The sequence below is a fragment of the Oryzias melastigma genome, linkage group LG3, assembly GCF_002922805.2.
Source record: "Oryzias melastigma strain HK-1 linkage group LG3, ASM292280v2, whole genome shotgun sequence".
Classification (NCBI taxonomy): domain Eukaryota; kingdom Metazoa; phylum Chordata; class Actinopteri; order Beloniformes; family Adrianichthyidae; genus Oryzias; species Oryzias melastigma.
Window position 1 is genome coordinate 15,925,432 of NC_050514.1, and position 12,114 is coordinate 15,937,545.

General features: G+C 41.2%; 1 protein-coding gene across 12 annotated transcripts in view; it reads right to left on the bottom strand.

Annotated features, from left to right (window-relative positions):
* The window catches only part of tjp1a (tight junction protein 1a), a 111,273-nt gene that overhangs the window by 3,135 nt on the left and 96,024 nt on the right, over positions 1–12,114 (bottom strand). For 3 of the 12 annotated variants that reach the window (XM_024294993.2, XM_024294991.2, XM_024294998.2), the window contains 13 exons: positions 10,096–10,178; positions 9,708–9,918; positions 8,770–8,870; positions 8,329–8,679; positions 7,259–7,492; positions 5,379–6,143; positions 5,187–5,269; positions 4,791–4,967; positions 4,129–4,235; positions 3,397–3,650; positions 2,865–2,986; positions 2,573–2,790; positions 1,482–1,625 (listed from right to left, as the gene is read on the bottom strand). In XM_024294993.2, the coding sequence (XP_024150761.1) occupies positions 1,482–1,625; positions 2,573–2,790; positions 2,865–2,986; positions 3,397–3,650; positions 4,129–4,235; positions 4,791–4,967; positions 5,187–5,269; positions 5,379–6,143; positions 7,259–7,492; positions 8,329–8,679; positions 8,770–8,870; positions 9,708–9,918; positions 10,096–10,178 (2,850 nt within the window). The remainder of the gene's footprint in view (positions 1–1,481; positions 1,626–2,572; positions 2,791–2,864; positions 2,987–3,396; positions 3,651–4,128; positions 4,236–4,790; positions 4,968–5,186; positions 5,270–5,378; positions 6,144–7,258; positions 7,493–8,328; positions 8,680–8,769; positions 8,871–9,707; positions 9,919–10,095; positions 10,179–12,114) is intronic. The other 9 variants (XM_036210078.1, XM_024294992.2, XM_024294995.2 and 6 more) reach the window with 5 other exon arrangements.

The window sequence follows — 12,114 nt, forward strand, 5'->3', positions numbered from 1 at the left end:
ACCTATTTTTTAATTAAATACAGTGGTCCCTTGTTTAGTTGTGCTCTAAAAATAAACTGTGCTATACAAAACCGCAAACTAGACATCTTTTTTTTTAAATCACTATTATAAATAATTTAAGGCTGTAAAAGCCCTCACTACACAAATTCTACACTTTTCTTAACCATTAACCTTTTGATATTTTTTTCTCCTGTTTAAACTCTCAACGTTTAAATACTCACTCAATGAAAATCCTGTTTTTAACATGTTCTTGTAGTGTTTTCTTGTGATGGAAGACATATATGAAATAAATTAAGATTAAAACTGCATTTCTCACAATTTTTTTATTCAAAGTGGGCCTTTAAATCTTTGTAAAAAAGAAAAAAAAATCATTATAGAATAAAACCAAAGATTTGATAGCGATCAAAGATGAATGTAAATTTAAAAAGCTGAACACATTCTACACAAGAGATCGATTGACAACGATCTACAGCCAATCAGAATGCAGAATACTATGCGCTGTTAAAAAGAAAAAAAAAAGAAAAATTTCACTAAAACTAATAAAAATAGCAAGACTGCAAAAGGTAAACCGCAATATAGCGAGGGGACACTGTAATGTGTTTTTGTTTGAGGGGGTGTGGCCACTAGGAGGTAAAATCTTTAGGAATCCTGTTTTAGTCGTTCTCTGGGATTTATTAATTTCACTTTTGTTTACAGTGCAGTTAGACTTATTTTTAGCGGTTTGCTTGATCACAGAAGTCGGACAAAGTTCCACCTAGTTCATCTATTTCCGCTTTCCCGTCTCTCTTTGATCCAGTGTCACATCTGGGTTGTTTGAAGGGAAACCGTAGCAGGTCACAACAACAAAAATAATCTGTCACAAAAGCTCATTTTTTAGCTCCTAAAAGAAACAAGAAAAAAAAAAAACGTTTGAAGACAGAATCTAATTTTAGAGAAACCACATCATCTTTTCCTAAAATCTGTATTTTTCAATTATTTAACTGTGGGTGGTGACAGTGTCCCCGTTTCTGGGAAGACATTTGTTCTTCAGGTCAGGATTTGGGTGGCTATGTGAGAATTAGATGATTCAGAGAAAGGAAGCATGCGTTACCTGCTGGAACAAAATTCAGTCATGGTGCAACCAAGAGCCCAGTGCATGCAGGTAAGAGAATAGAAGCTTGTTAAGATGATTTACATCAGTCAAAAGAGAAATACTGACTATAGAGCAGAAATGAAGCTAACAAAGAAACCAGTGATACAGAAAACGTGTGGGTGAGTAAATGTGTGCAAATCGTGAGAATGAAAAAGCCTAAAGCCATAATTATGAAAAAAAAGCTGATTTGTTCATCTGAATTGATTCTCAGACATGTGGGAGTTAATAGCATTGATTTTTCTATAGTGAAGGAGAGGATCAAAGCTGATTTAAAAAGTGATCAAAACCCCTCAGCTTGTCACACAGCCAGCCCAAACGACCCCAGAAGAACAGAGAGAGCAGAGCATACCCGACGAGGAGTCGGAGGATTTTAGAGCAAAAGACCAACCATCAGGGGTCATAGACGCACAGTGAGGTAAGCGCAGCTCCACAGGCTTCAAAAACTTGAGACCATGAGGTCCACACATCACCAGAGGGCTGAGCAGAGTCTCTCCTGTCAACACAAACACAAAGCAGACATGTAGACGTTGTCGTTTGAGTTCTAAATAAAAGCTTTGGAATTTCAAAACACACCGAGAAGCCACAGATCAATAAAATAAAATCTCCAACCTTACCACATGTTAAAGGGTCTTTAGGTAAGACACTGAACTGGTTTTAAAATGGAGCCAAACTCCAAATTTCAAGCAAATTTCAAATATAGTTTAAAAGACTTTCATGTTTTATTAGATTTCTTTCATATCCTAAATTAATAAAAATATTAAATATTAAAGTGGATTTATGAGGTTTATATGGTAAGCTGTAATCACAACATTGGACCCTTAATATTCTATGTTTTAACCTAAAGAAACACAAAACAAAGCATGTGACACAAAGTAAAAAACAAATAGTTATAGGTGTTGGTGACAGAGTAATGATACTTTTTATCTCATGCTGTGATTCAGTCTATGGTCAAAAAACGTTTCTGCTATTATCTGTGACAGTTAATTGTCTGCACTTTATTTTAACAATACAACTACAGTTGCTTCCAAACAACTGGAAGTTGTTACAGCAAATAAAGATGAAGTATCCCAGTCATGATATTGACGGTACGGCTGCAGTTAAAGGCAACTGTGCGATACAAAAGGGTTCAAATCATTTCACAGTTGCCACAGTGAAGGCTGCAGACATTCATTAAAACATACAGACTCTGCACAAAAGCAGCCTCTGGAAAGGCTTCTAGAAAAGCAAATACAAAACAGATTATATTATTATCATCATTCTGAATAATTTTGAAGTTGAATTCACACCCATTCCCAGAATTCACCTTCAGTTGTTCCTCTTGGACAGAGAATGATCTGCCTCTAAAGAAAGTTATTTATTTGTTATTAAAGAACTAAATACAGCAAGAGTGATGACTAAAAGTCAATGTGAGCTGGGAGCATTTTCTTCCCTGACAGTTACCTTTCTCCTTGTCCAGCGGTGGCAGGATGCTGTTGTCTCGACAGACCTTGAAGTAGATCTCCTGCTCCACGCCGTCGGGGATGGCCCCCTGAGGGATGATGATGCTGACACCCGTCTCGATGGAGCTCAGGACGCCTCCGTTGGAGTTAAAGATCCCTCGAGCTGTTGCGACCACCGTGTGACCCTCATCCTCCTCGTCGTCCTCCAGAGCACTGGGGCTGAGAGGCGAGCACATTTGCTGTGACCGTCTGTGGACTGACCTCAGCTCAGTATTGACCGAGTAGAGTTTTACCTGACGGGAATGGCTTTTGGCATAGCGTTGACATTGTTCTGCTGGTATTTGGGCCGAAGCTCGTTCTCCGTGTTCTGGGGTTGCTGGGGAATCTGAGGCTTCACAGGACTGGAGCTGCGGCCCTGATCCAAACAGAAATGAATGAAGACATTCAGATATTTTAATCAAATAGTTCTTCATATGAGAGAATGGAAAGGCCTCAGTGAGTGCTTCAAAACGAAATGTTTCCACAGAGAGAAAAACGGAAACCCTGAGATTAGATTCTATCTATTTTTTTATTAAGCAAAAAGGAACATTTTTATTAAAAATAGTTGATGAATTTGGGATTTTACTGAGCAAGATTTAAATAATATGCAGCCAGAAAATAAGAACGGCTCAAAGAAAGTGGAATCATCGTTGAAGCAGTTGCTTTTTCCAGTAAATAAATATTTAAATGTAGTATTTCCGAAGGACCTAAACAACAGATTTGTTATTTTAAAAACTAAACCTCAATATATTTCTCACCACAGTTTGCTACCTGATTGTTGTTTACCTTTGGAGCAGTCTCGGGCTTGTCGTTGGGCAGGAGGTTGTGGCTGAACTTGGGACTGTCGAACATGCGTGTGTAGGGCTTGGCAGAGGTGATGAAGGGCTTGGGGGCAAAGCGGTTGAATCCGGATGGAGCCCCGGTGGTGGGGGCCGTCTTTGGGGGCTGGTCCCCTGTGCCATTAACCGGAGACTTCTCTGGGAAGCTTTTGTGTGGCAGAAAATTGGTCTGGACAGTATCCTCTCGGGCGGGGGCCTTGGCTGTGGACAAATTATGCAGCGAGATCAGAGCGCAAAACTGACAAGCATAGTGCATAATAGTGCATATATGAATATATCTTAGTTCTAGATCAGAACATAATAGGATAACAATGTAACCTTCCCTATAGTGCACTCCATTCAAGGATATGGAAGAGTTTGTAGCTTTTTTACAAAATGAAAGAAGAAACTTGGCATCAACTGTGTCTGGAGGCAACAAATAACATAAATCACTCTGGAGAATCCTAAAAAAACCCATAAAAAATACTGAGAAACAGGTATTGTATTGTATTGTATTAATCTTTATGTTTCTTGCTGTTTTCTAAAAAAAAAAGGAAAAAAATACACTCAATCTTTATGGTTCTGATTATTTACCAGAATATTGCACTGCAAAGCCACAATTTACATTTATCACCAAAAAAAACATTTTTATCCCTGAATGTTTTCTCCTTCATACTTAAACAATCACGGTGTGACTGACCTTCCAGAGAGGGTTTAGGTAGCGTTGCTGGTGGCAGAGATGGCGTCACGTGGGGAATCGGTTCATATTTTTTCTCAGCTGGACTTGGTTTCTCTACAATCTCAGTCCTACAGCAAAATATAAAAAAATGTCAACACTTCAGATGTGTTCAAGAGTGTGCAAAAAAAAAAAAACCACAGCAAAAAAAAAACATGTTTAAAGAGAGGTACAGGCTGTTTAAAAATGCAATGCTTTACAACTGTAAGATGAAGCTAATGTAACCAGAAAATGCTGATAACCCAGCAGTAATGCTGGTAAAATAAATGACTACACAAGAATAAAGAACATCCATCGTTGAGTTCTTTCTTCTTCAGTGAAAGTGGAATTACAAAGTCTTAACAACTAGGAATTTAACAACTATTGAAGTAGCTATAGCTGTGTTCTTTTCCCACAAACCATGAGACTGCCCTTTTTGTAAACCAATGAGTGGACCGGCAATATCAAACACCAACTTAGCTGTATCACATCACTAATCCTCGTTTCCCAAGAGGACTTGGTGTCTTTTATACAATTTGGACCGTCGCTGAACTGAGGTGACCTAAATCAAACTGCCCTACTCTTTTAACAAAAGGCAGAAACAGGAAAAATAAATGATGACGGGTTACTTAAAGACTCAGCATCACCTGGGAAAGCTCTGGGATGTTTGTGCTTGTAGTTGGGGTTTGTTGGGGCCAGCTTGCAGTCTGTCTAAAAGAGACAGCTGCTTCCTGTAAAAGTCTTCATCCTCGTCGGGGTCGTAGTGGTTGGAGCGCACTATGTCCTCATTTGCCTTGGGCTGTGGCCTCTGTGCATCTGGAGCTCTGGGTAGTAAAATAATAATGACATAAATACAAAGCAGCGAGAAAAACATTAAAAAAAAATTACCCTTGACCAAAACAAATCAATTAATCAATCCAGCTTTATTAATAAAGAAGCCTCTTTCATGCATCGCAGCTCCCTACATTTAAATCAGTGAAAACGATTGAATGTTACACAATTTTGTTCTACTTTAGTGACCAGTACTTGAGCAGCATGCCCACCTGTAGGGTTTTTCTTGGTCCAGGTTGCTCAGAGAATTAGCTTTAGGGATCACTCCACCTGCTTTCAAAGGTGAATCATCTGCCTAAAATGGTAAAAAAAAAGGAACCATCAGTAAGACTCAACAAAACTGTCAATTTAGAGGCATTTCTGTCACTGTGTATTGAGATTAAGCATGATTACAAATTGCTGACCTTGTTGGAAGAGTCCGCTGCATCTCTGGCTCGATCCACAGACACAGAGCGCTTATTCTCAAACATCTTAACCCTTGTAAGGACCGATTGAGGCCTCATGGCAGGGTCGTCCTCTGGAAGCTGGTCTCTGGAGGGTGATGGGGCTTCTGCTTTGTGGGGCGGTGTGAGGCTGCTTTCAGAGTTGGTGTGAGCAGGATCGTACTGATGAGGCTTGTAGCCTTTCTGCTGCAGCGTCGGTCCCTGGTTGTAGGCTGGTCGGTGTGCTGGTGGCTCTGGGGAGCGGGTGGCTGAGGGGTACGTGTTCAGAGGGGACTCCTGGTTGTAGTGCAGGTCAGAGCCGGCGAAAGGGGGCGGGGGTTCATCAAAGCGGATAGGTCCTTGCCCTGTGGTTGGTTTACCATAGCGAGGTCGGCCATCGAACCCTGTCTGAGGTGGCGGCTCGTCAAATCGCAGAGGTGGCGTGTATTGGGGGTCAGAGCTGTCGCTGTAAGGGGTACGGAGGTCGTAGCTCTGAGGATTGGTAGCCGAGTGCTGCGGTTGGTTGTAGGAGCCCCACTGCTGCTGGTCATAGTGAGGGACGCTGTTTTCATAGGGCAGGTTATCATAGTTCCGGTACTTTGAATCTGGAAAACCTCCACTATTGTTGACATCGTATCGGCTGGGGGGGTGGTCATAATCTCTATATAGCTGCTGAGGACTGTAGGCTGCAGGTTTACTGGTCCTCCCCATGTTTTCCATGCCGTAGGGATCTTTCTGAAACATCTGCTGGAGCAAAGACACAAGAAAGAAATCGATTACAACCTGGTTAAGTTCACCCACCGATGCACAACATAGAATATGACAAAGAAGACTAAACACTTGGTTAGAAGCTAAACACTTAAAATCAAGTTGAAGACATTATTTGCAGAAGAGAAACAGGAAGAGAAAGACCTGAAATAGAGAAACTCAGAAGGAAGGGTTACTAGTCATGAAAACATTTTCCATCAAACAGCAGCACAGCAACATTTTAGCTGTAAAATAACGACAATAAACCACTGCAACTCCAGATCACATACTGAAAAAAATTAAAACTTTCAAAATAAAGTTATTAAAAGCTACAAAACAAAACAATGGGATCCATTTTTCTTGTTTTAGGCCTTTAAATATAGAAAAAATTGAATTTACTCTCTTTCCTCTAGTTCATTGTTGAGCCCATACAAAAAAAATGTCACCCACTGTCTTGACGAAGAAACTGGAATTTTCACAAAAATATATTTCACAATACAAGCACGCATTGTTCCAAAAAAAGTAAATAAATGAGTTAATAACAGCAAGAAAAAATGTAATCTCTTAAATTTTAATAAGTAACCATAAACTATCCATCCAAACAGCCACTTATCTGCCGATGGGCCACATGTGCTGTGCCAATACTTATCTAAAAACGGAATTTTGATAACATGGCTGGAAAGTAAATGGCTACTTTTACAAGGAAATGATTAGTTCAGTCTTCACTGATACACGGAGTTCTAGTAAATAACTGAAATGAGCAAAAAACATGTTGCAGCCATGCAAAGAAGATAAGCAACAGTGAGGGCTGCAGGATTTCCACTGTTCTTCAACAAGTCGACGTTATCAGTGCATCCACCATTTCCCGGTCCACTGTTGTTTACCAGCACACACACAGACACACACTCTTGCACGCCCCCCTACCCACACAGACATCTCTGTATCTTTAGGGCAGCGCTGTGCTCAGCAGACATGCAGGGCAGAACGACAGAGAAGAGAAATGTTGCAGAAGGAGGTAGGAAAACAGGCAGCAGCACAGGGCGTGAGCCGGGTCAGACCGAGCAGAGCTGAGCCGAACCAGGTCACGAAGCTTCCAGTGATAATCAGATGGATACCTTTGCTTCGGAACTGGCCAGTCCAGACTGTAGAGGTTCTGGCGTGAGACTCTGTGAGGCTAGCTCATGGTTGGGCCTCCTAAGCGAGCCAGCCTCTTGGTTTGGGTTTGGCTTGCTGTAAGGAGCTGCAGGAACTTCATCAAGGCTCAGAGCCCCTAGAGTATTTACAGTAACGTCGACAGCAGGGGGATCGGGCTGCAGGGGGATGCTAGGGGACGCGGCGGCCTCTGCTTTCTGTGAAGTGGTTCAGAAATGTTTAATAACACGTGCTGACATACCATGATGAAGGTTAACAAGAGATCCTATCCCCTTCACCTCTCTACAACAGTCTGCTACACATCTGTGCCCGCAGCCCCCACATTGAACAGTGGCTTTAGATCAGCTAACAGGTTTGGAATTAGCAGCAGGACATGATTTAATTCTCATAGAATGATACCGTGATTTTAATGCTATGATTACCATACAGTTTTGCCCTTTTAATGCTGATTAAAACATCAAAAGACAACAATCCAGATATCACAATAGCCAATCGATAGATACATTTCACAACAACACTAGATAATAACTGGCATTTCCAGCATGCACATAATACTTTCTGGTGTTGTATCGTCACAGTCCCAATTATAGGCGGAACAAGGTACACATGGGTAAGTACTGGTACAGACACTTAGGATGAAACGTCTTTTTAGTCTTTTTCTTCTTTTTGCCCTCCCAGTCACTTTAACCGGACCTCTGAGAGAGCCCGTGGCAAAACAGAACCTTCTCTTTTGATATGAAATGTAAATAAATAACACACTAACAAACATCAAACGGCAGAGACATGGATGTAATAGATAAAATAAATACTGTAGTAATAAATCTGTATACATACGTTCATGTAGATATGAATAGGAGATATATATGATAGATATCTGACCACAGACGTATGCAGTTATTAGTTTGGAACAATGAACAGACTGAATATTTGTGAAGACAAAAACGGAGCGTCAATAGCGCCTCCAGAAAACCCTTCTAACGCAAACCACGTCCTCCAGACAACAGGGGAGACGTGCGGCTCTCAGAAACGCTACCTGCTGTGGCGCTGGTGCCTTGAACCCAGCGGGGTCGATGCGGTTCAGGGGGTCCGCTTGTACTGAGTGCTGGTAGCCAGCATAGCCGGGGGGCTCCTGGATGACCGGTGGGTCCTCGCGGACGGGTTCGGAGGAGCGGGTGATGGCGGGCTCTATCGGTGGACCCACGTCGTCATTGAGGGTTTCGTCCAGCTCCTGGTCGGTGTAGGCTCCGCCCTCTGTGTCCGTGTCCTCGTAGTCAGAGGTGTGGCGGCTGTCGGTGCTGTACATGGAATATTCACTACCCGGCGCCGACAAGTAAGAGAGGCGGTCATCGTGGATGTCCAGGTCGTCATCGCCCACACCATCAGCCTGACAGAAGAACAGAAAAGGAGAATTAGAAGAGAAGTGAGGAAATAAAACTTTTGTTCATTAGCAGCTTATGCTTGTGTCATGTCTTACCTTGCCCTCTGAAACCCACACTAGCTGGTTCTGCTGCTGCTGGACTGTTTCTTTCAACGCTCCAAACCAACCTTCATTCATGCTGTTCAAGTTAATTGTAGCTTAATGCACAAATGGAGAGGGGAAGCAAGTTAGTATACATCAAATCATTGAATAACTATATGATACACCTCTAAATGCATACATATATAGTCAAGAATGTACAGATAGTCCCTTGCTTATTGCAGGAGTTGCGTTCTAAAAATAATCTGCAATAGGTGAAACCCACAAAGTAGGTTTTGAAGACTGTAAAAACTATTATACTAGTCACTATTATAGAATTAAACTAAAGATCTGACCGTGATCAAAGATTTATGTAGATTTGGCAAACTACACATATCTGTAAAGAAGATTGATTGGCAAGGTCACCGGCCAATCAGGAGGGAGAACACAGAGAGCGTGCAAAATTGTGCTTGAAAAGGGAAGGGGAGACTGTACGATTAAAAGAAAAATAATGCATCCAAAACAAGAACACACTGTAATAGGACACACTCTGCACAGATAGACACTTGTGAGTTAACAGAATAACTGTAGGCAGATAGTGTTGTTTTTCCTCAAAACCGCTCCATCAACTGCCGTCTAATTATCACTCCCATAAAAAGTTATGAGGATGTGTGAGGACAACTGTGGGTTAAAATTGTTACGAGGCTGAGGAGCTCCAAATATGCAACATTTTAAGTAAACATTTCATCTGCCTGATTTATTATCTGATTGGGTATTTCCTGTAAACAGAAACTTCTAAAGGAAATGCATGACTTGGGCTTCTTTGTAGGAAAACCAACAAAAAAAACATTAAAAGGGCATAAATTTGGGGCACTGATTCAAGACAACTTTTAAGGGGGAAACTTGCTCCTCCCAAGTATGTAATATCTCCTCATCTGACCTATGCATAAACTTACTGGTGAAGAGGTGTTGGTTGTTCTTTCTTAATTTCAAAGCTCTATCATAAAGCTTTCTTGCGCTCTTCCTGGACTCCGGGCATAGTCTCGTCCTCATGGTTTTGACACCCTGTTTGGAGTCTGGGTTGAGAAAGACCACGATTGGATACCACTGGGCGTAGTTTAGTCGGTCCACTGCGTTAGGGGTGATATCCAAGACTGCATGTTTGTCCTGCGTGTACACAAAACAAAAACATGGATTCATCCTTCCAAGAAAAACAAGACATTCAATCCACCAGAGGGCAGCACTGAGCTGTTAATATTATGGTGCTGTCTTTTCATGCTTTTTTTACAATAACACCTTATAGTACTTTCTCAGTCTAACATGGGGACTGCTGATTGCACTCACCTGATCAATAATCTGTTTGATGGTGTGCAGGCGAATGATGCCAGAGCTCTTCTGGTCAGTTCCTGCATCCCTGGGTTCGCTTCCTATGTAGGAGAAACAGACAGAAGAGAATCAGCCCGAGACCTGCAACAATAATCACAGACTGTGCCCCAATTAGACACCCTTGTAGCGTGCAGTTGTCGACTCCCATAAATAGAGCGCTTAAATGCAGAACAAAAAATCTCTGTACGGGAGAGGACAAGTGTACGTTAAGACATTCAAGTCAGGACAACAGCCAGTTCATGCAACAACTATTAGGTATGTCTGGTGGGATTAGGAAATGAAATTCAGTATTTACCAACGTGTGTATGTGCACGAAGCATGTATAATATTGCCGTGCAGGAAATGTGTTATGTGTGGAAATTAGACATTAAATATGCACAAACAAGAGCAGAGAAGAGAAGGGGGGTCATTTGGGATAAATGAGATTACAGTCTTTGTCAAGTTTTTGGAATTGGAGAATGGGTGTGCAGAGAGGGTTTTAACTCACACAAAGATAAGCAATAGCTTCCTGCTGGAAACACATGGCTCAAAAGGGGGCAGTCTCTTAACCGGGATGTTCAGCACAGTCAGGACTTAAACACATCATGGGGCTTGGCTTTATTTCTAATAGGATCTAATTTCTAATAGGATCTCTGCAAGCACCGGTCATAGAATTATTGGAAAATAGGAAATTGAATCGAGTGCAAATAAATACAGCCATGCACACAAGGGTTCAAGCATCGTCAACGACATGTAATGGTAAATGCTGGGACCTAGTGTTGTTCCTGCTATGCTGCAATCATGGATTTACATTTTTTGACAGTCTGTCTGTTTCAACCAAACTCTAAATGACACACAAGCATCAACAAGAGGTTGACACTCAATCAATCACTAAAACTAAAAAGACCTACACTGAGTTGAAGTGATAGCTTTACAGTATTGTCCAGGGGTGGGCAAACTTTCTGACTCATGGGCCAAAAAAGGTTCTAAAATTTGACAGAAGAGCCAGACCGGGAGCAGATGGGTAGTACAATTTGGTAATTCACCTCATAAGAGAAAGAAATAACATATAATCTGGACAAATACATACTTTAATCTTGGTTGAAAATAAATGTATGCATTTTTAAAACTAGAACATTTTTCAGTTCTGTTTGAAATTTTGGCAAGTCAAAACTGTGGCTTTTGTTCTCATTTTAGACCCAATTATTGCACTAACAGATGACGACCACAAGGCAAAATCTACGCAGTGGCAGTGGGACGACATGGTGGCCGGGGGGTGGCAGTCTGAAATCAGCCGATCATGTGACGATTTTGGGAACATTGGAGACCCTACTATCAGTCAATTTTCATGTTGCTACACGCCTGTCACTGGACTGCCACCACATGACCTCCAAATATGCCCGGGCACCCACTGGCTGATGTAAAAAAAAATCATCCAGTAGCTGTATAATTTTAACTTTTTCTCAAAGCCTCCGTGGCCAATGTTCAAGGTGTAAAAATGCAACTGCTGCCACTTCCCAAATTTGCTGAGAACTTGCGTTTAGGTCCCTGTGTGGTGGCATTTTCGGAATATGTGGCATTTTTGAAATATGTGACCATACTCTTAAGAAACTTTATAAGTGGAAAAGCAAAAAGAAGGGATTTAATTTAAACATCAAAGTCCACACTCGATTGTAAAGTGTGAGATCTATCTGTTATTAGCAGACAAAATTGGTAGAAATATCTTCAATAAAAGCATTAAAGTCAATATTTTTTCTTTGTGTACTTTCCTATTGTCCCTTATTCCACATAAAGATTGAAAACAAATCCATGTTAACCTTGACCGCAAAATAAATAGCACAGCTTGACATGCAGCCTTGCTGTCGTTCTGTTTAATTAAATCTGCATTAAGACGGGGAATACCACTAAATTTAATAGTAATATTGTTTTTGTGCAGAAAAGTATGTTTATAGAGCTATTTAAACTACCTAATCTTCACCTTTATCAAGAAAATCACAC